The sequence below is a fragment of the Somniosus microcephalus genome, chromosome 21 (assembly GCF_052327205.1).
Source record: "Somniosus microcephalus isolate GS21.2 chromosome 21, FLI_Smic_1.0, whole genome shotgun sequence".
NCBI lineage: Eukaryota > Metazoa > Chordata > Chondrichthyes > Squaliformes > Somniosidae > Somniosus > Somniosus microcephalus.
This window is the reverse complement of record NC_141007.1, coordinates 11,839,166-11,862,058: the sequence shown is the minus strand read 5'-3', so window position 1 is coordinate 11,862,058 and position 22,893 is coordinate 11,839,166. Positions and strand designations below refer to the sequence as shown.

At 48.1% G+C, this 22,893-nt stretch overlaps 1 protein-coding gene across 3 annotated transcripts in view; it reads left to right on the top strand.

Annotated features, from left to right (window-relative positions):
• The window catches only part of LOC147102602 (uncharacterized), a 115,668-nt gene that overhangs the window by 46,920 nt on the left and 45,855 nt on the right, over window positions 1-22,893 (top strand). For 2 of the 3 annotated variants that reach the window (XR_015073032.1, XM_085963256.1), the window contains exons 7-14: window positions 5,512-5,547; window positions 7,483-7,535; window positions 14,302-14,434; window positions 16,562-16,758; window positions 18,197-18,242; window positions 19,211-19,276; window positions 20,833-20,992; window positions 21,152-21,252. Coding sequence is in view for 2 of the 3 variants with exons in the window: in XM_085963256.1 (XP_085819382.1) it covers window positions 5,512-5,547; window positions 7,483-7,535; window positions 14,302-14,434; window positions 16,562-16,758; window positions 18,197-18,242; window positions 19,211-19,276; window positions 20,833-20,992; window positions 21,152-21,252 (792 nt within the window). In the remaining variant the exon portion in view is untranslated. The remainder of the gene's footprint in view (window positions 1-5,511; window positions 5,548-7,482; window positions 7,536-14,301; window positions 14,435-16,561; window positions 16,759-18,196; window positions 18,243-19,210; window positions 19,277-20,832; window positions 20,993-21,151; window positions 21,253-22,893) is intronic. The other variant, XM_085963257.1, reaches the window with a different exon arrangement.

The window sequence follows — 22,893 nt, the reverse complement described above, 5'->3', positions numbered from 1 at the left end:
TGTCCATTGTTGATGCTCTGGTAAGAAGGTGCGAGGCAAAAGTGTTTGATTGTGCAGGCTAAGCAAATCTGGCCAACATGAGTGCGTCCCTTGCATCCCGGGCAGCAGTGTGGTCGCGCGGTGGCGCCTTCTGGCCTGTGCAGCTTCAGGTGGGTGAGCAGCAGCTTGGCGCTCCTGTTGTTGCTCCTGCTGTTGGCGCTGCTGCTGTTCATAGTTCTGCTGCTGCCGCGGCTGGTCTTCGTCCAAATCTGATGTCCAGGAGGAAAGGAAATAAATGGTTACCGTGCTTCTGGTATATACCTCAGTTGAGGAAGCGCTCAGTCAAGGTGGGGAGAGGGGTTTCCCAGGAAGTCACACTGGAGATGGGTGTCAGGCTCCAAGCTTCCACAACAATGAGTAGGCCTGCTAAAAGTTTCCCCAGACCTGAGACAACAAAGTTCTGCCACCTGCAAATGATGATTGGTGAAAACTCCTTTTTAATGGTGGAGCTGCAGCTGTTAGTAAGTAATCCACTTGAGGTTGCCAGGATTAACTGGCGTGTTCCAGAGGAGACGTGCAGGACGGGGGAAATGTGTTAAAATCAGAAAGGCCTCTCAAAATGGGATTATAGAGGCAATTAACTGGCTGTTAAGGGTTTGAAGGGCCTATCCCGCCTCTTGGAGCCGGGATGCAAACAGGGTCTGAAACCCCGATTCTGGGAAAATTGCTCGGAGGCGGGATCGAAGCCACCCGCCATTTTTTGCGATTTTTAACACCTCACACGCCTCCAATCCCGCCTCCTCGGGCCTGGCAAAATCGAGCCCATAGGGTATGACCAGGAGAGGGAGCGCTGGTTGTTTTACCTCTCCTGAGCACTGTAGCCAATTGTAGTTTTCTCTACTGCCACTTTGGTTGTGATCAGCTAATTCAGCAGAGACCAGGAATCGAACCTGAGACTTCTGGCCTGTGTGACTTAGTTACACAGTAGCTTTGCCAGCTGAGTCACTGGGGGAGGTGACAACAGAAGGTCTGTCCCTGATATTTCACGGCTGACATGCTGAAAGCCTGGTGAAGCCAGGAGATCACGGTGGTTACAAACATTCATCTCGCAACCAACACCACCAAACAGATTGACTGGTTGTTTATCTTGTTGCTGTTTGTGGGATCCTGCTGACTACACTTCAAAAGTTCTTCATCGGCTGTGAATCCCTTTGCGACACACTGAGGTTGTGAAAGGTGCAAGTCTTTCTCTGATGTGAAAGGGAAAGCCCAACGACCGCAGAGGTCTGGTCAGAATGCTGACTGGGAAAAGCTGGAACTCGGCATGTCTGTGGCTTTAGTGGTGAAGAAGGATGTGATGTAAGTTTGGGTTTGTGTTGGGCAGAGAACGAATGCACTAAGCACCGTCATCAGGTTATTTATTGCTTTCAAGTTTCTCTTTTGTTACAGTACTTTATTTTGTGATCATCGAGGTGAGGGAGAGTGTTTGTTTCAGGGTGTACTGCATGTTGGAGTTTGAGGTAAGAACAACCAGGCTGGGAACTAGCTGGCACTGTTAGACTTGCACCTTGGGAGATGGGTTCAAATCCAGCCCAGACTGATGGGATGAATGCCTGCTCTGTCTGCTGGCTGTAAGGGTCCAATGTGAAATCAGTTCGGCCAGACTCAACTCGGCTTCTAATGAGTATAGGCTCAGAGCACAAAATTCTAACCAATTTCTCACTAATTGGCAATCTCACACACACAGGCCACAGGCTGGATGGTGTGGGAAATGGGAAAATGTCACACTGGTGCAGTTGGACACAAAGTGTAGTGTAGAGGGAACTTTACTCTGTATCTAACCCATGCTGCAACTGCCCTGGGAGTGTTTGATGGAACACTGTAGAGGGAGCTTTACTCTGTATCTAACCCATGCTGTACCTGCCCTGGGAGTGTTTGATGGGACAGTGTAGAGGGAGCTTTACTCTGTATCTAACCCATGCTGTACCTGCCCTGGGAGTGTTTAATGGGACAGTGTACAGGGAGCTTTACTCTGTATCTAACCTGTGTTGTACCTGCCCTGAGAGTGTTTATAGAAACATAGAAGATAGGAGCAGGAGTAGAACATTCGGCCCCTCGAGTCTGCTCTGCCATTTAATGAGATCATGGCTGATCATCCAAACTCAGTACCCTGTCCCTGCCTTCTCCCCATACCCCTTGATCCCTTTAGCCTTAAGAAATATATCTAACTCCTTCTTGAATATATTTAATGAATTGGCCTCAACTGCCTTCTGTGGTAGAGAATTCCACAGGTTCACCACTCTCTGGGTGAAGAAATTCCTCCTCATCTCAGTCCTAAATGGCTTACCCCTTTAGACTGTGATCCTTGGTTCTGGACTCCCCCGCCATCGGGAACATCCTTCCTGCATCTAGTCTGTCTAGTCCTGTTAGAATTTTATAAGTTTCAATGAGATCCCCTGTTATTCTAAACTCCGGCGAGTATAAGCCCAATCGACCCAATCTCTCCTCATATGTCATTCCTGCCATCCCAGGTATCAGTCTGGTGAATCTTCGCTGCACTCCCTCCAGGCAAGAACATCCTTCCTCAGATAAGCGATCAAAACTGCACAATACTCGAGGTGTGGTCTCACCAAGGCCCTGTACAACTGCAGCAAGACATCCTTGCTCCTGTACTCAAATCCTCTCGCTATGAAGGCCAACATACCATTTGCCTTAACCGCCTGCTGCACCTGCATGCTTACCTTCAGCGACTGGTGCACAAGGACACCCAGGTCTCATTGCACTTACCCTTCACCCAATCTATTGCCGTTCAGATAATAATCTGCCTTCCTGTTTTTGCCACCAAAGTGGATAACCTCGCATTTATTCACATTATACTGCATCTGCCATGCATCTGCCCAATCACCCAACCTGTCCAAATCATGCTGGAGTTTCTCGGCATCCTCCTCACAGCACACACGCCCACCCAGCTTTGTGTCATCTGCAAACTTGGAGATATTACATCTAGTTCCCTCGTCTAGATCATTTATATATATACTAGCTGGAGAGCCCGGCGTTGCCAGGGCTGTTTTGGGGCAGGCGGTTTAAATCGAGTGCCAGGCTTTGGGGCCCTGTCTGTGTCCCTTTGTGAATCTGGTGCTGGGCAACATTTTAAATCGAGTGGCAGGCTTTAGGGCCCTGCCTGTGTCCCTGTCTGTCTACCTTTTAAAAGCTTGAAAAATGAAAGTGAAAGTACTTATAAAACGTTTTTGGTAAATCTTATGTTATTTTTAAAAGAGATACTAACTTTCAAAGTAGTTTTAGCTGGAAGCTGAAGTCAGAGCTGGTAGTGAAACAATGGCTGGCACATCCCCGAGATGAAAACGAATAGTCCCGCCCACACACACACCGATTGGCCAACCATCAGGGGACCGTACTGTAGGATTGGTCAATCGTGACGGAACAGGATTGGTGGAACCTTGATGTCAGTCAATCAATGCTAGCAGATAATGAGTTTAATTTTGAAGGTTTTTGCATAAGGCGCGAACAATTTTCGTCCGACCGAAAAGTAAATACGCTTAAAACCGTACTGGAAGCGTAAGCTTTCTTTGGAGTTAACGCGCGCGTAGGTACGCCCTGTAACTTTCAAGCACATAGCCCGACAGACGCACAGGCGATGACAGACAGAATGACAGACAGAATGACAGAAGTACCGCTTTATATATATAGATATAGATATATTGCGAATAGCTGGGGTCCTAGCACCGATCCCTGCGGTACCCCACTAGTCACTGCCTGCCACTCGGAAAAAGACCCGTTTATTTCAACTCTTTGCTTCCTTCCTGACTGCCAACCAGTTCTCTATTCAAGTCAGTACCTTACCCCCAATCCCATGTGCTTTAACTTTACACGCTAATCTCTTATGCGGGACCTTATCGAAAGCCTTCTGAAAGTCCAAATACACCACATCCACTGGTTCTCCCATATCTATTCTACCAGTTACATCCTCAAAAAATTCCAGTAGATTAGTCAAGCACGATTTACCTTTTGTAATTCCATGTTGACTTTGTCCGATCCTGTCACTGTTTTCCAAGTGCTCTGCTATTACATCTTTTATAATGGACTCTAGCATTTTCCCCACTACCGATGTCAGGCTTACCGGTCTATAATTTCCCGTTTTCTCTCTACCACCCTTTTTAAATAGTGGGGTTACATTAGCTATCCTTCAATCCATGGGAACTGTTCCAGAGTCTATAGAATTTTGGAAGATGACCAGCAATGCATCTAGGGCCACTTCCTTGAGTACCCTAGGATGTAGATTATCAGGCCCTGGGGATTTATCGGCCTTCAATCCCTTCAATTTCCCTAACACCATTTCCCTACAAATACTGATTTCATTCAATTCCTCCCTCTCATTAGACCCTATGTTCCCCGACATCTCTGGGAGGTTATTTGTGTCCTCCTTTGTGAAGACAGAACTAAAGTATGTATTTAATTGGTGGCCATTTCTTTGTTCCCCATTATAAATTCCCCTGATTCTGATTGCAAGGGACCTACGCTTGACTTCACCAATCTTTTTCTCTTCAGTGAAGGGACAGTGTAGGGGGAGCTTTACTCTGAATCTAACCCGTGCTGTACCTGCCCTGGGAGTGTTTGATGGGACAGTGTAGAGGGAGCTTTACTCTGTATCTAACCTGTGCTGCACCTGCCCTGGGAGTGTTTGATGGGACAGTGTAGAGGGAGCTTTACTCTGTATCTAACCCGTGCTGTACCTGCCCTGGGAGTGTTTGATGGGACAGTGTAGAGGGAGCTTTACTCTGTATCTAACCCGTGCTGTACCTGCCCTGGGAGTGTTTGATGGGACAGTGTAGAGGGAGCTTTACTCTGTATCTAACCCGTGCTGTACCTGCCCTGGGAGTGTTTGATGGGACAGTGTAGAGGGAGCTTTACTCTGTATCTAACCTGTGCTGTATCTGCCCTGGGAGTGTTTGATGGGACAGTGTAGAGGGAGCTTTACTCTGTATCTAACCCGTGCTGTACCTGTCGTGGGAGTGTTTGATGGGACAGTGTAGAGGGAGCTTCACTTTGTTTCTAACCCGTGTTGTACCTGCCCTGGGAGTGTTTGATGAGACAGTGTAGGGGGAGCTGGGGTCAGTGAGGGGGACAGTGGCCATCTCCAAACACCTGAAGTTAGAAGAGTATGTGGTTAAATGCCTGTAGCCTCGTGAATGCAGCTGCCTCACTCTGAGGGCAACAGCAAGTACCGATTCCAAAGAACAGTTATGATAAGCTGCACCGATGTAAAGTAAATTTATTCTACTCTAATAATGTTTCTCAACCTCAAAAGATTTCCCACTGTCGCACCATTTTCCGACTTCAGGCAGCGGTGTCCTTTCTGAGTGAGACTGCAAGTTTTGTGCTAGTTGCTGCCAACTAAGAACTGGAGTGAGACTGACAAACTGATTTTATGTAGGGGCCTAGTGCATGCTTGCTGCAGTGCACGTATCCACATTAATAACGCACAATAATGTTTCTGTTTGGTTTATTTTTCAGAACAGTAGTTTCCTGGATGAGAGCTGGCTGCTTCCTGTAAGTATGGATATTTTCTGCCTCAGATATGTAATTAGAGGGAGTGGCAACAACTTGCTATTTGCTTCTCTCATTCACTGCAGGAGAGACTATTTACATAGAATTACATATAATGTTCAGTACAGGAACAAGCCATTCAGCCCAACTGGTCTATGCCAGGATTTATGCTCCACACGAGCCTCCTCCCAACCCTACCAGCATAACCTTCTATTCCTTTCTCCCTTATGTGTCTATCTAGCTTCACCTTAAATGCATCTATGCTATTTGCCTCAACTACTCTTTGTGGTAGCGCGTTCCACATTCTAACCACTCTCTGGGTAAAGTTTCTTCTAAATTCTCTATTGGATTTATTAGTAACTATCTTATATTTATGGCCCCTAGTTTCGGTCTCCCTCACAAGTGTAACATCTTCTCTACGTCCACCCTATCAAACCCCTTCATAATTTTAAAGACCTCTATCGGGTCACCCCTCAGCCTCTTTTCTAAAGAAAAGAGCCCCAGCCTATTCAGTCTTTCCTGATGGGTATAACCTCTCAGTTCTGTGTCACCCTTGTACATCTTTTTACACCTTCTCCAGTCCCTCTATATCCTTCTTGTAATTATGGAGACCAGAACTGTGCACAGTACTGGTGTATAATTTTTTTTGTTCCCAATCTGCCCTTCTCTCTTGAAGTTACTGGGTCTTGTTGAGTTACTAGTGCACCCCAAGTCACAATTCTTCATCTAGGATCTTCGACAGCCAGTGTCAGCAGGCTATCTAACCATGGAGGGCATCGCAGCCAAGCCTGATCCTGTCTTAAGCCAACGTCCAAACCCTTGCAGTTTCCAGCAGCAGTCACAGGGTAATGATCAGGAACGAGACCCCTGGCTGATTGGCCCAGGGGTACTGAGGCCAACTGTGGCACTCCAACAAAGATCAGCTAACTGCATTGAGCAGGAATTGAGCCTGGGAGCTTCTGGTTTGCATGTTTGTAGTGGCCCCCTGCCTTTACAGACAGAACAAGCTCAATTTCTCTGTTGTACATTAACTCTTGAGTGCCAGGAAGTCGTGGGGAATCCGTGTCTCTCTGGGCTGACCATTTTATTAGGCTTTCTGCTTATGCACTGAGACACTGAATAATCAAAGCACTGAAAGGTCAGGATCCGCTTTGTCACTGAAATATTAACCCCACACTGCTCAAATAGGCAATTAAAATAGAATTTTAATTAAAAATCAAACATTTAAAATGTTTTCATTCTGCTCTACCTGTTGTCCCTTTTCCTTCAATTCTCTCTCTGTCCTATGTGTTTGTTTTAACCATACCTTGTTTTAGTGGGTAACGTAAGAAAACTACTCGGCACTTGGTCTAAGCGTTAAACAAAGCTTTAATCAACTGTTTTACAACATGGAGGTCTAGTTGTGTCCATCACTAGTTCCTGTTAAGAATGTCCTGCACAAGCTGGGCCCGTGCCCGAGTATTTATACTCTCCCTGGACAGCGCCACCCGCAGGCCGCTCAGTTGATTCATGTCAGTGTGTATTGCACAGTTAGAGACAATTAGGTAAAGGGATTGAGGGATAAGGCGAGGTGGGAACAAGCTTGTTGGACCTATTGCCCTTTTCCTGTTCCTTAAAGTTTTTATGTAGTTATCTTTCCTATAACTTTATGTTGAGCTTTGTTTAGTTTGATTGGACCATATGTTTCTTTTAATATTACTGGTGCCCTAAAAGGGGCACTTGTGCTAATTCTTGTTTGGTGACCCTGGGCCACCCAGTGTCACTCTTATTGGTCCATCAAAACAGGCCTAATAAACAATAACTTTCAAATCTTGTATTCAGTTTCTTCTTCAGACTTCAATAACTCTCTCTGATCCACAGCTGGGCACAGTGAGGGTGCTCTGCACTGGCGTGTACTTCCCACAGTGAGACGGCTAACACAGGCTTGTTTTTACACAGGTGTGTGAGATGTACGACACAGTCCCCTGTCGGGAGCTGGGAATGATGCTCAGGTAAGATCCAACTGCCTCGTGTTAGGAATCAGAAACAACGGCAACAAATTAGAATTAGTTGACTTATATATTTTCCAGGGTAAACACTGTTAGTGTGTCAGTATATCAATGGTTTCTTCCTTTGCCCCCATTTCGCCTGCAAGTGCCGATTCTTGCTGAGGTACCTTTCCATGGACTCTGTCAGCCTTTGGTAACTCTCACAACTGGTTATTGTAAGCATGGATGGGGAGTTTGGGGCCCTGTATACTCAGTGAACCCACCGTGCCTGGTATACCTGTATACTCAGTAAACCAGCCTCGCCAATATATGGCATCTTGTATTACATCGAATTTACAGCACAGAAACAGGCCAGTTGGCCCAACTGGTCTATGCTGACGTTTATACTTCTCCCACCCCTCTTCATCTCACCCTATCAACATATCCTTCTATTCCTTTCTCCCTCATGTACTTATCTAGCTTCCACTTACATGCATCTCTGCTATTCGCCTCAATCACTCCCTGTGGTAGCGAGTTCCTCTAACCACTTTCTAGGTAAAGTTTCTTCTAAATTCCCTGTTGGATTTATTAGTGACTATCTTATATTTAGGACCTCTAGTTTTGGACTACCCCACAAGTGGAAACATCCTCTCTACATCTATCCTATCAAACCCCTTCATCATTTTAAAGACCGCTATCAGGTCACCCCGCAGCCTTCTCTTTTCTAGAGAAAAGAGCCCCAGCCTGTCGGTCTTTCCTGACCTTCTCCAATGCCTCTATATCCTTTGTATACTCAGTAAGCCCATCTTGAAAGAAAGAAACACTTGCATTTATATTGCGCCTTTCATGACCTCAGGACGTCCCAAAGCGCTTTACAGCCAACGAAGTACATTTTTTTAAAGAGTAGTCACTGTTGCAGCCAAATTGCGTGCAGCAAGGTCCCATAAACAGCAACATGATAATGACCAGAAAATCTGTTTATTAATGATGCTTGAGGGATAAATATTGGCCAGGACACCGGGGATAACTCCCCTGCTCTTAACATAAGAAGTAGGAGCAGGAGTAGGCCATACGGCCCCTCGGGCCTGCTCCGCCATTCAATAGGATCATGGCTGATCCGAATCTAGACTCACGTCCACTTCCCTGCCCTCTCCCCGTAACCCCTAATTCCCTTATCTGCTAGGAAACTGTCTATCTCCATTTTAAATTTATTTAATGTTGCAGCTTCCACAGCTCTCTGAGGTAGCAAATTCCATAGATTTACTACCCTCTGAGTGAAGAAGTTTCTCCTCATCTCAGTTTTGAAAGGGCAGCCCCTTATTCTTAGATTATGCCCCCTAGTTCTAGTCTCACCCATCAGTGGAAACATCCTCACCGCATCCACCCGATCAAGCCCCCTCACAATCTTATATGTTTCGATAAGATCGCCTCTCATTCTTCTGAACTCCAATGAGTAGAGTCCTAACCTACTCAACCTTTCCTCATACGTCAACCCCCTCATCTCCGGAATCAACCGAGTGAACCTTCTCTGAACCGCCTTGAGAGCAAGTATATCTTTTCTTAAATATGGAAACCAAAACTGCACGCAGTATTCCAGGTGTGGCCTCACCAATACCCTGTATAACTGCAGCAAGACTTCCCTGTTTTTATACTCCATCCCCCTCGCAATAAAAGCCAAGATTCCATTGGCCTTCCTGATCACCTGCTGCACCTGCATACTAACTTTTTGTGTTTCATGCACCAGGACCCCCAGATCCCTTTGTACTGTAGCACTTTGCAGTTTCTCTCCATTTAGATAATAACTTGCTCTTTGATTTTTTTCTACCAAAGTGCACCACGGGATCTTTTACATCCACCTGAGCGAGCAGACAGGACCTTGGTTTAACGTCTTATCCAAAAGACGGCACCTCCGACAGTGCAGCTCTCCCTCAGCACTGCACTGGAGTATCAGCCTAGATTATTGTGCTTAAGCCTCTGGAGTGGGACTTGGACCCACAACCTTCTGACTCAGAGGCGAGGGTGCTGCCCACTGAGCCACAGCTGACATATGGGGCCCTGTATGCTCAGTAAACCAGCCTTGCTTGATATTTGGGACCCAGTGTGGTCAATAAACCAGTGTTGTCTGATATCTGGACCATATTGTACAGGACCTTGAAGTGTTACAGTGGAGTGCCATGCCCATTGCTGTAGAGTTGTGTAAAGTTTTGCTGCAGGGATCGCTCCCTGGGTCTCCTTGCTCTGATTAATTTCTGGATCAAGTAGTATTGTTCTGTGAAGACTCAACATGGAGCGAAACAGAGGGAGAGTGATCACTGGATCATTCCTGCAGCTCCAGCATTGGCAAAGACCTGGGAGAAGGTCAGACACCCTGTTAATGTGTGATCAGGAACACTGAATGTGGAGAGAGTTCACCTTCAAATAAATCCAAGGACAAGACGCTGCACGCGCAGTAAACCCACCTTCCTGGAATGCAAGAATGTTTATGTTCAGCCTCTCCTCCCCAGTGCAGGAGCCCGTGGGTCCAGGAAGCTCTGCGGGGTTGATATTTATTAAGCAAGGAGGCAATGACAGAATTTCAATGCACTAAGTCAGAAGTGAAGGCAATAATCAGTTTTTCTGAAGCAATCTTTTTCCTAATTTTCCCTCTTCTCCTGAAGGTGGAGAATCCTGCTGGAAGTGTGTAACCAATTTCTCACGAATTGGCAATCTCACATAGAGAGGCCACAGGATGGCTGGTGTGGGAAAGGGAAAATGTCACGCTGGTGCAGTCAGGTATGCAGTGTAGTGTAAAGGGAGCTTTACTCTATCTAACCTGTGCTGTACCTGCCCTGGGAGTGTTTGATGGGACAGTGTAGAGGGAGCTTTACTCTGTATCTAACCTGTGCTGTACCTGCCCTGGGAGTGTTTGATGGGACAGTGTAGAGGGAGCTTTACTCTGTATCTAACCCGTGTTGTACCTGCCCTGGGTGTGTTTGATGGGGCTGTGTAGAGGGAGCTTTACTCTGTATCTAGCCCATGTTGTACCTGCCCTGGGAGTGTTTGATGGGACATTGCAGAGGGAGCTTTACTCTGTATCTAACCCGTGCTGTACCTGCCCTGGGAGTGTTTGATGGAGCTGTGTAGAGGGAGCTTTACTCTGTATCTCATCTGTGCTGTACCTGCCCCGGAAAAATTTGATGGGACAGTGTAGAGGGAGCTTTATTCTGTACCTATCCTGTGCCGTACCTGCTCTGGGAGTGTTTGTCTACTGACACTGGGGGCTCGATTTTGCCAGTCCCGATGAGGCGGCATTGGAGGCGTGTGAGGTGTTAAAATCGCAAAAAATGGCGGGTGGCTCCGATCCCGCTCCAGCCTGCCGCCGAGCAATTTTCCCAGAATTGGGGTTTCAGACTCCATTTCCATCCTGCCTCCAAGAGGCGGGATAGGCCCTTAAAGCCCTTAACAACCAGTTAATTGCCTCTATAATCCCATTTTGAGAGGCCTTTCTGATTTTAACACATTTCCCCTGTCCTGCAAGTCTCCTCTGGAACACGCCATTTAATCCTGGCGGCCTCACAAGTGGATTACTTACTAACAGCTGCAGCTCCACCATTAAAAACGAGTTTTCACCAATGATCATTTGCAGGTGGCAGAACTTTGTTGTCTCAGGTCTGGGGGAACTCTTAGCAGGCATATTTATTGTTGTGGAAGTTTGGAGCCTGACACCCATCTCCAGTGTGACTTCCTGGGAAACCCCTCTCCCCACCTTGACTGAGTGCTTCCTCAACTGAGGCATATACTAGAAGCACGGGAACCATTTATTTCCCTTCCTCCTGGACATCAGATTTGGACAAAGACCAGCCGCAACAGCAGCACCAACAGCAGGAGCAACAACTGGAGCACCAGGCTGCTGCTCACCCACCTGAAGCTGCACAGGCCAGAAGGCGCCAGTGCGCGACCACATTGCTGCCTGGGATGCAAGGGGCGCAGTCATGTTGGTCAGATTTGCTTAGCCTGCACAATCAAACACTTTTGCCTCGCACCTTCTTATCAGAGCATCGACAATGGACAAGAACCTGCGGATTCCTATCACTCTGACCACCATACTGACAATTGCAAGGCCCTAAGCCCTCAATGTGGAAGTCCCATTTGCGAAATGACACAGGCCACAACTTCAACAGTTTGCCATCAAATCTGTTTATCATCACATTACAAGGATGGCTTGTTAAAAAACAATACAACAGAACACCCAAGTGACTACCCCTGTGACTACTTGTGCTTTATCTTCCTCTTACGCGTGCTCTTATGTGGTGCTTCCCCTGTGGCTTCAGCAGATGTGGAGGCCCCTTGCTCACTTTCTTGCTGCTCCTGTCTCGACACCTTTGGCGGGTGTCCTCTGGGGTTGCGAGCCTGTGAGGACTCGGCAACAGTCTGCTGCTCTTGCAGCTGTGCAGGGGCTGAGACACCCATCTCAGTTGGGTGAGGACTCTGGTGGGGCTCTGAGCGAGGGCTTTGCAGTGGCATGGTTGTGTGAGCACTTGGAGAGGAGCCCCCACTTGTTGTCTGCCACCAACATCCCTCTCATGGGTCAGCCCCACTTTAGAGCTAGCAAGTGGCTTGACAGCACCTTGCTGCACTTCCGGGGGACCATGAGGACCCATTTCTGCACTGGAAGCCCTACTTCAGAGGACTTCCATGAACGTCTGGTTTCTATGCTCAATCGCTGACTATCGCTCCTCAAGAGATGTCAGCCTATTCTGATCAATGACCATGTTCTTAGCTCCTCCATGGCGGTAGCCATCCTCTCCTCTACCGTAGCCATCCTTTCCACGGAGGTTGCCATCCTTTCCGTGGTGATGCGTTCATGCGCCAATGCCTCCACGAAGGCTCTGCTCATGTTTGCGATGGACTCCTCCATTCGCTCCACACTCGCAGCGACCCTGGAGACAAAACCTGCCAGAGACTCCTGCACTTGTTCCTGGAGTTCCAGCACCGCTCTCCTGGATGGACCCGGAGGAACAGGTTCGACATGCAGCTGAGCCAAGCTGGTCCCACTCAGGTGAGTGTCTGCGCTGGTGCTGGGTGCACTGAATTCTGTTGACGCTGCGCCCTCAGAGGTTGCAGCTTCCTCTGAGGAGTTTTGAGGCTCAGGCTGTTCCTCCTGGACACTGGGGACGGGGGCTGTCGATGGTCCTGTGGGGGAGTAAAGGAAAGAGAGATTGAGGTAAAGGTTGCATGCACATTGAATTGTGCAGATGATCATAAGTCAATCTGTTAGAGCATCAGAATCATTATCAGTCACTCATGCAATGTCAATGAGAGAGATGACAAACTATTCTGTCACCAGCTTGCTGTGATTCGCCCGACTATCTGTCCCCCACTTGCAAATCTTCCTTAACACCGGCAATTTCCAGGGCCGCCTCCTCCGAGGTGGTGAGCTGGACTACTGAGGGTGGCCCTCCTCCTGTCCTCGCTCTTTCCCTCTTATTGTGGGCTCTCTTTTCCTGCAATGAGGGACACAAGTGGAGTTTGACTGAGAATGAAGGAGTGAGTGCAGAGAATCCATAGCGTAGATGGTTAGGAGGACACAAAGGACCCTCCCTGTGTGTTGTAAGTTGTTGTCATTGCATCGCAGTGATAGGGAGTGTGAGGGCTGCATGGTCGAATAGTTAAGTGAATGTGACCACAGAGAGAGGGGGAATGGGTAAGGGTGCAGGGATGCAAGTGTCAAGTGGGATGTGGAGGAAGAGGTTGGCAAAGCAGAGTGCTGGTGAGGAGAGGCAATGGGGATCAGATTGAAGGTAATGGGAAAGTCACCAGCACTTTCCCTGTGCGGAGAAGGTCATGAAACCTCTTCCTGCACTGCAGCCAGGTTCTGCGGCTCATCGATATGGAGTTGACCTCCTGGGCCACTTGCAGCCACACAGCTTTAGTCTGCTGGGAGGCTTCCCCCCCCCCCCCCGGAGGAAGGGACGAGCACCTCCTTATTTGATCTTGCTCCCTCCACCAGAGCTTGGAGCGAGGCCTCATCGAACCGTGAAGCACACTTTGGCCTACTGCTGGACATAGTTGCTGAATGAAGTGATCACAACAATGGGCATAAAGTTTAAAGTCTCCAGAAGAAGCAAGGCTGCTTGCAGGCCTTAAATCCAGCAGTATTGATGACGTTATCGGAGGCGACTTTCTCTATGAAAAGACTCATTGGGCCAGGGGTTTCCACACGCTGGAAATCAAGTGCCCAATTAGGGGAAAATCGCACTTTTTTCCCACTTCACATCGGATTCGGGGTCCTGACACGAAAACCACCTGAGACGCCCCAGCCCACCCCCAATGGCAAAATCGAGCCCTGGTTGTCTGAAAGAAAAGTGTTTCATTCCCAAGACTAACACTTTTTCAGCAGGGTGAGGGGTAACGTAAAAATGCTTTTCCTGTCGTATCCATGAGATAAGCTCCCCAATTCAAAAGGGCTATAACCAAATTAGGCATCATCAGGGACGGGTAGACATTGCCCTGGTACAGGAAATACACCTCGCTCATTTTGAGGCAACCTAATTGGGTTTCCATTCTCTCCTGTCATTCTTCACAGAGAGTGAGTGTTGTTTGACTATTTGCCCTCACCAATGTCCACACACATGGTTTCTTGTTCCTGTTCCAGTGCTGGAAGATGCGATGTGCTGATTGTGGTCTGAGAGACTCTACAGGTTAATGTGAATAAACTACTTTGTGATCTGGATCTTTCCTGAGGGTATCTGATGGGACATTAGGTAGTAATTGTACAGACTTGCTGACAGCTGGTGGTCTTTCCTTTCAGATACACTGATGGGCGTATTTTTGTAACGGAGGTGATTGCAGGAAGCCAAGCTGAAGCAGATGAGTGTGTCCGGGCTGGAGACATTATCGATGGGATTAACAGTATTTCCTTGAGAAATGCTCAAAGAGGGGAGGTATGTGCCCCGTGTAAAATGCCAGCGTGCTCATTGCCAAAGAATAGGCTCCTCTTGTATGTAACATGTGAATGCCTTTACTGTTGTGGTATCATAGCTACCGACTGGACTGGGATTAGAGCCCAGGCCCACTTGTCGACAGTTCACTCCCATCAATTTCCCTACCACTAGGATACTCTCATCAGTTTCTCGACTTCATTGGGGACACCCATTAGCTTCTCCACCCACTGAATACTCCCATTATTTTCTCCACTGCCTGGGATGAAATGTTCATTGTGGGATTGACACGTGATCGCAGCATGATGTTTGTTTACTGACAGTCCTGCCATTAATGCCCAGGAGTGTGATGCCCTGCTTATGGGCACTCATACACAACCCCACGTGGCTGTGATGTCTGAGCTCCATCACCAATTATGAAAGTTGGTCGGGGAGTCCAGAACCAGGGGTCACAGTCCAAGGATAAGGGGTAAGCCATTTAAGACAGAGATGAGGAGGAATTTCTTCACCCAGAGAGTGGTGAACCTGTGGAATTCTCTATCACAGAAGGCAGTAGAGGCCAATTCATTAAATATACAGGAAACTTTCGTTTAACCGGAGGTTAAATGTCCGGAAAGCTCTATCTACTGGCAAAATTCAGGAGCCGTTTCCTATCAGGTTTTTTACTTCTCATTGCTTTTTTTTTCCAGTCAGGCTCTGCAAGGTCTAGCTGAAGCTGTTGCTTAGCTACAGAGACGCTTTTAAGCTGCGGCCGACTGTTTTGAAGCTGTTGCTAAGTAACAGGGTTTGTTGATTCACACGGAGCTCAAAAGCTCCGTATGTTTTAACATTAGCGCTGGTTTCTACGGCAGTTTTGATAGTACGGCACCGGCTCGGTCCCGTCGGTGCCGGATACCAGAAAGTTTCCTGTATTCAAGAAGGAGTTGGATATATTTCTTAATGCTAAAGGGATCAAGGGGTATGGGGAGAAGGCAGGGACAGGGTACTGAATTTGGATGATCAGCCATGATCTCATTGAATGACGGAGCAGGCTCGAGGGGCCGAATGGCCTACTCCTGCTCCTATCTTCTATGTTTCTATGTTTTCTCACCTAATCCTAGTATTGTTCTACAATTTACTGTCCGATTTATTAACCGATCATAAAAAACCACATTTAACATGAAGAATTGTTCCAAGCCCCCCCTCTCTCTCCTCCACCACCCGCCCCCCACCCCGGGCCAAACCATAATGGCTCGTCAGTAAATGCCAAGTGGAATACTGAGCCATACGGACCAGGAAGGCCCCATGTTTGATTCCTGGTTTGTGTTGAGTTAGATAGGGACATTACAATGGACCTCTGGGGAACATCAGCCCAAATTCTGATCACTACACTGACCCCTGCGAGAAGGTAGACTTTGGGTGAGCAGAAGATCAGGTTCTGGCTATGGTGCCCTCCCCCCCAAATGGTCAATGCATCGAACCTCAGGAAGGATATATTGGCCTTGGAGGGGGTGCAGTGCCGATTCATCAGAATGACACCGGGGCCTAGAGGTTAAGTTATAAGGACAGGTTGCACAGACTAGGCTTGTAGTTCCTTGAGTATAGGGGATTAAGTGGTGATCTGATCATGGTGTTTAAAATGTTGGCATCTGATGGTGGAATCAAGAACAAGGGGACATGAGCTTAAAATTAGAGCCAGGCCATTTAGAAGGGAAATCGGGAAGCACTTTTTCACACAAAGGATCGTAGAAACCTGGAACTCTCTCCCCCAAAAGGCTGTGGTTGCTGGGGGTCAATTTGAACTTTCAAGATTGAGATTGATAGATCTTTTATTATGTGAGGGTATCGAGGGATCGGGAGCAAACGTGGGTAAATGGAGTTGAGATATAGATCAGCTATAATCGAATTGAATGGTGGAACAAGCCAGAGGGGCTGAATGGCCTACTTCTGTCCCTATGCTCCTGTGCTCACTGTCTAGGTTTACTTGTGAAGAATGGTCAACTTTGGAGAGGGACCAGAGGGTTGCAAAAGAGACCACTACCAGAAAAAGGAAGAGAGGAATTCTGAGGGAAACTTGGAAGAGGGGGAGAAAAAAACCCTGATTTTTCTCACCATGGGCTCTCCCATCTGTTTTATTGTGATTGACTCCAGGCTCAAGCAGTTTTACAGAAACTTCGAGGAAAACCATTAAGTTTCCACATGATTCGCTGGAAGTGGCACGATGGGACAGTGTACAGACCCATGCTGCCTCATCTCCAACTGATGCAAAAAGAGATCCCCAACTTCCAACTCCTCTATGATAACAAATCTAATGAGGTGATGCAAGAAGACGGTCTGCGAGACGACAGGTGAGAAACTAGGTGAATTCAGGACCTGCACCCTTGACCTCTGCCGTTGATGTCCTCGACCTCTGCCATAATTTTAATCGCAGCGGCTGTAAGCAGCGGCACACCTGGTGCGCAGCTCGGCTGGTTGATTTCCACCCCCCCCCCCCCCCAACCAAACCTGGCCTGATCAGCTAAAGCAATACCGACCCCCCCCCCTTACTCATCCAAATCCTCCCACTATTCCAGGGTCATCCTGGAGGCTAAGGAAACCCCTCAGCATAGCAGCAAAATGCCACATCCGACCCCCCTTCCTCTCTCACTCTCACCCACCCCCTGCCATCTTCACCTCCAAGACCAAATGCGAGGAGCTTATGTGAGGAGTTTATATTTTTTATCCACCCTTTTGGTTTGTGACGTTTCCTTTTTCTTTTTTCTCTCTCCCACATGGCAGCTGTCTCTCACTCTGCCAGCGCATTTCACACTTCATCTGGCGCCATTGTCTGTTTCTTTACCTGTCCTATTACTATCTCGTCTCACCTTGAATATCTCTTAATGTCGCTTCTTTCATCCCCTCCCCCATTTCCCAGCCCCCAAACTGCCTTTTGTTTCATTTCCTGCCTTTTCTCTCAGTCCTGACGAAGGGTTTCGACCCGAAACGTTGACTCTATTTCTCTCTCCACGGATGTTGCCTGGCCTGCTGAGTTTTTCCAGCATTTTCTGTTGTCATTAGTGAAGAGCTTATGTGTTTTGTCTCAAAGATTGAGACCTTCCACCCAGCTGCCTCAACCGCTTTCTCCGCACCCCAAGCTGCCCCCTTCACAGAAACCACAGAAACCCCACAGTGCAGATAGAGGCCATTTCGGCCCATCGAGCCTGCACCGACACATATCCCACCCGAACCCCGTAGCCCTACACCAACACACATCCCACCCTATCCCCGCAACCCCACGCATTTAATCCCCCTAACACTAAGGGTCAATTTATCAGCCAATCAACCTAACCAGCACATCTTTGGACTGTGGGAGGAAACCGGAGCACCCGGAGGAAACCCACGCAAACACGGGGAGAATGTGCAAACTCCACACAGACAGTCGCCCGAGGCCGGATTCGAACCCGGGTCCCTGGCGCTGTGAGGCAACAGTGCTAACCACTATACCACCGTGCTCACCTTGTATGGTGGCAAGGGATTGCGATTGGATAGGGTGGCTGCAAAGTGATTAGGGTGGGTGCTAGTCTAAGTGTAATTGTAAAACGAATCTATTTAATTAGCATGCAGCAGAGACCTGTATTTTCTAGTTTGATTTTGTCTATGATTTTTGCTCCTGAATAATGGACTCTCAAAGAAGTTTTAGTAATAGATGATACAGAAGGCAATGTTTTAAACTGAGGATTTGTGCTAAGCACAGTTTAATGCTGAAGCTGTGAGGACACAATGCTGAGGATCTTTCTTCTCCTGCAGGTTGCTGTATTCGCTGCGATACTTGGGCCAGGTGAACGTTGGAATGGTAAACACAGTTAGTTGTGAGTTGTCCAGGCTCCACATTTGTAAAGTTGTGGTTATGGTGCTGAGTAAAGGTCTGGGAGTGTACGCTCGAATTGCCTTTTGTCCGTTTTCCTTAATACACAAAGTTAGCAAAACGTTGAGGGTTTTCACCTTACATTTTATGAACCAAATAAGTAGAGATTATCTTTTAACAAATCTCCGCTGCATCGGTACAGTGCATCGTAAACCCTGCTCTTCATTCTGCCAGTGGCATCATCAGCTGATGTAGGTTACAGGGAGAAGTGGCTCATGGCATGGCAGCAGACAAGATACACAGTGTTAACCAATAATATTTCACAAAATATAGCTCACCTGTAAACTATCAGGTCTTGCTGCAATCCATAATCTGTACAGGATGGGTTAACAGTATCGTAATGCCATTAAGTGCTGCATGGGTTAATATTATAACCCCTGTATCACCCACTGCCAGGGGTTTACTTGCCTTTCTGTACGATTTGTTTAGCTAGTTTGTGTCAGCTTTATTTCAATGTTTATTTTAAATGGGTTAATGACTGTGGTGCAATAGCACAGACAGGAATTTACCGCAAAGCGTTAACCAGTTTGCTAAAATAGGGGACACAGGAAATTCAGCCCACATGGGCTCAGTAGTACTGTATGTATGTTAAGCACTGTGAGGGCTAAGCATATTACTCTACATTTAAATACTGGTTGAGTTAATGGTGTAACCCACTTACAGTACTGTACACGCTAAGGGTATTACTGTACGGTGTTGTAGGCACTCTGAGGTCTAACAGTATTGGTCTAACTTCACCTTTAACTGGTCTCTGTTATTGCTGTAAACTATGCCAATGCTGTATGGGTTAAAGGTATATTGACTGCAATTAAAGTTAAGTCTTTCTATATAAAGCACCCTGAGGGCTGAGGGACAGGGCGCAGAAAGAAATAGCTGACTGTAGTTTGTTCTTACAGTATGGTGGAAAGGAAGTGCTGGATGAGGGCATCGAGAAGGTCCTGCAGCAAAACCTGGCACCACAGGTGAGATTACACGCAAACTAATGCTTCCATGATACGAAGTGATGGGGCTGCTGTCGCAATCTTCCTCCACCAGACCCAACAGTAATAACTTGAATTTATAAAGCAGCTTTAGCATAGCAGATTAGAAGGACAAGGGCAGCAGGCACACGGGAACACCATCACCTCCAAATTTCCTTCCAAGTCAGACACCATCCTGACTTGGACATATATCACCATTCCTTCATCGTCGCTGGGTCAAAATCCTAGAATTCCCTCCCTAACAGCACTGTTAGAGCACCATCACCACACAGACTGCAGCGGTTCAAGAAGAAGGCCCACCCCACCTTCTCAAGGGCAACTAGGGATGGGCAATAAACACTGGCCTTGCCAGCGACACCCACATCCCGAGAATTCCATTTTGTTTTAAATGGCCCAAAGTGCTTCACAGCAGGGAAAAAAGGAGGGGGGGCAGTGGACAGTGAGCAGAATTAGGGGAGGTGACTGAAGGTGGGTCTGAAGTGGATTTAGAGGAGGCTTTTGAAAGTTGAGGGAGATATTAGTAAGATATAGCAGAGGGCTGAAATGGCTAGAACCTCTGCCCCTGATAGTGGATTGGAGGGACGGGGATGCACAGTAGGCCAGAGTCAGTGGGGGGGTGCAAGCTGGTATGTAGGGTGAAGGTTGCAGAGCTAGGGTAGGGCAATGCCATGCAGGGAGTTGTAAATGAGGACAAGAGTCTTGAAGACTATGGGGGCGATTTTCCCAATGGAGGCAGGTTTCGGTTGGGTGGGTTCCAAACTCTCCTCCACTGAGACGTGGGAGAAAATTGCGATTTTCCCCTAATTGGCCAGTTGATTTCAGAGGTGTGGGTTCCCCTGGGCCAATTAGTGTTTTGGGACTGAAACTCGCCTCTGCTGACATCACTTATCCAGCCTCATTTAAGGGCTGCTTGCTGCCTTGGCTCATTCCACTGGATTTTTGTCAATGCTGCACCACCTCCAACATTTTTTCAACTTCTACAATGGCCAACTCCAAGGCAAGGGCCTCCCTGAGGTTCTCCGATGAGGCGCTGGGAATGTTGGTTGAGGGGGTGAGAGCCAGCAGGGAGGTGCTCTTCACCTCATCTGGGAGGAAGAGGCCTCCCAAAGAAACCAAGCCTGTCTGGGTGCAGATCGGTGTGCAGCAGAACATGGATGCAGTGTCGGAAAAGGTTCAATGACCGTGTAAGATCAGGCAGTGAGTATACCTTCAGCTTGACCCTCCTTCTGCTCCCCTTCTCCTCTCATCACCAGCACTCTGCATTGTCAACCTCCTCCTCCACATCCCACTTTACCCTTACAACCTTTGCACCCTTCACCATCCCTCTCACTCTATGAACCCAATCACTTGACTATTCGACTATGCTGCCCTCACACTCCCTTTCAATGTTGTGCAATGACAACGACTAACAGTGCTCAGGGAGGGCCCGTGGACATGGAACCTCACTCCATCTTTGTCTCCTTCTAAGCATCTATGCTCTGGACTCTACACTCACTCCATCATTCTCACTCCAACTCCACTTGTCTCCCTCACTGCAGGAAAAGAGAGCCCACAATAGAAGGGAAAGGGCGAAGACCGGAGGAGGGCCACCTTCCCTCGCCCTTCTTACCCAGGCTGAAGAGGCAGCCCTGGACATCGCCGGCACAGAGGTGGAGGTGGAAATGGGGGACGGACAGACAGGCGAGGCAGTACAAGCTGGTGACAGAATAATTTTGCCTCTCTCTCATTTACACTGTTTTGAGTGACTGAAATGGCTGCTGGTGTACATTATTAGAATGGCACTTGAGCATCTGCACTATTGCATCTGCATGCCACACTTCCGTCAAATGTCTAACCCATGCCTTTACTCCCCCACAGGACCATCCACAGAGCCCCTCCCCCCACTGTCGACGAGGAAGAGGCTGAGCAGCAAAACTCCTCGGGAACCTGCAACCTCTGAGGACGCAGCGTCAGCAGATGTAAGCGCACCCAGCACCAGCGCAGATATGCACACCTCGGTGGGACCTTCGGGATATAGATTAGTGTTGTCACCGTATGTATCACACCTCACAAGTGAGCATCAGCAGGTGGTGGAGACAGGGACAGCAGTGGAGAGTCCTCGGCGGAGGATGCAGGACTCTCCTAGCTCTGCTCCGCTGCATGTGGACCCTGTGCCTCTGAGTCCATCCAGAAATAGAGTGGTGCTGGAACTCCAGGAGCAGGTGCAGGAGTTTCTGACAGGTCTTGTCTCCAGGGTCACTGCGAGTGTGGAGAGGATGGAGGAGTCCAGCTCTAACATGAGCAGTGCCGTTGGGGAGGCAATGGCACATATACGCAGCACCACGGAAAGGATGGCAACCTCCATGGAAAGGCTGGTTACGGCCATGGAGACAATAAGTCACCAGGGTGAGGAAAACATGGTGACGTAATAAAACTCACTACGCACTTGGTTTGAGCATAAAGCAAGGCTTTAATCAACTTGTTTCAGAACATGGAGGTCTAGTTGTACTTCACTAGTTCCTTGTCTTACAAAATGTCCCTGGAAAGCTGGGGCCCACGCCCGAGTATTTATACTCCTTGGACGGCACCACCAGCTGGCCGTCCAGCGTTATTTCATAAGTAGTTTATTGAAGATGAGATTTATAACACATGGTGATTGTTCAGAATAGACTGACATCTCTGGAGGAGCGATGGGCAGCTATTGAACACAGAAACCAGAGCTTCATGGAAGTCCTTTTGAGTAGGACTGCCAGTGCAGAGATGGGTCCCCATGGCCCCCCCCTGATGTGCAGCAAGGTGCTCTCAAGCCACTTGCAAGCGCTGAGGTGGACCTGACCCATGAGAGAATCATAGAAAGTTACAGCACGAAAGGAGGCCATTTCGGCCCAACGTGTCTGCACCGGCTAACGAGCTATCCAGCCTAATCCCACTTCCCAGCTCTTGGTCTGTAACCCTGCAGGTTACAGCATTCCAAGTGCACATCCAAGTACTTTTTAAATGTGGTTAGGGTTCCTGCCTCTACCACCCTTTCAGGCAGTGAGTTCCAGACCCCCACAACCCTCTGGGTGAAGACATTTCCCCTCAAATCCCCTCTAAACCTTCCCCCAATTACTTTAAATCTGTGCCCCCTGGTTTTTGATCCCTCTGCTAAGGGAAATAGGTCCTTTCTATCCACTTTATCAATGCCCCTCATAATTTTATACACCTCAATAAGGTCTCCCCTCAGCCTCCTCTGTTCCAAGGAAAACAGACCCAGCCTATCCAGTCTTTCCTCATAGCTAAGATTCTTTACTCCCAGCAACATCCTTGTAATTCTCCTCTGTACCCTCTCTAGTGCAATCACATCTTTCCTGTAATGTGGTGACCAGAACTGCACGCAGTACTCTAGCTGAGGCCTAACTAGTGTTTTATACAGTTGAAGCATAACCCCCCCCTGCTCTTGTATTCTATGCCACGGCAAGAGGGAAGTTGGTGGCAGACAACAAGGAAGTGGGGGCTCCTCTCCAAGATGCCACTGCGTAGCCCTTGGTCAGAGCCCCACCAGAGACCGCACCCAACTGAGATGGGAGTCTCGGCCCCTGCACTGCTGCAGGCACAGCAGACGTTTGGCGAGCCCTCAC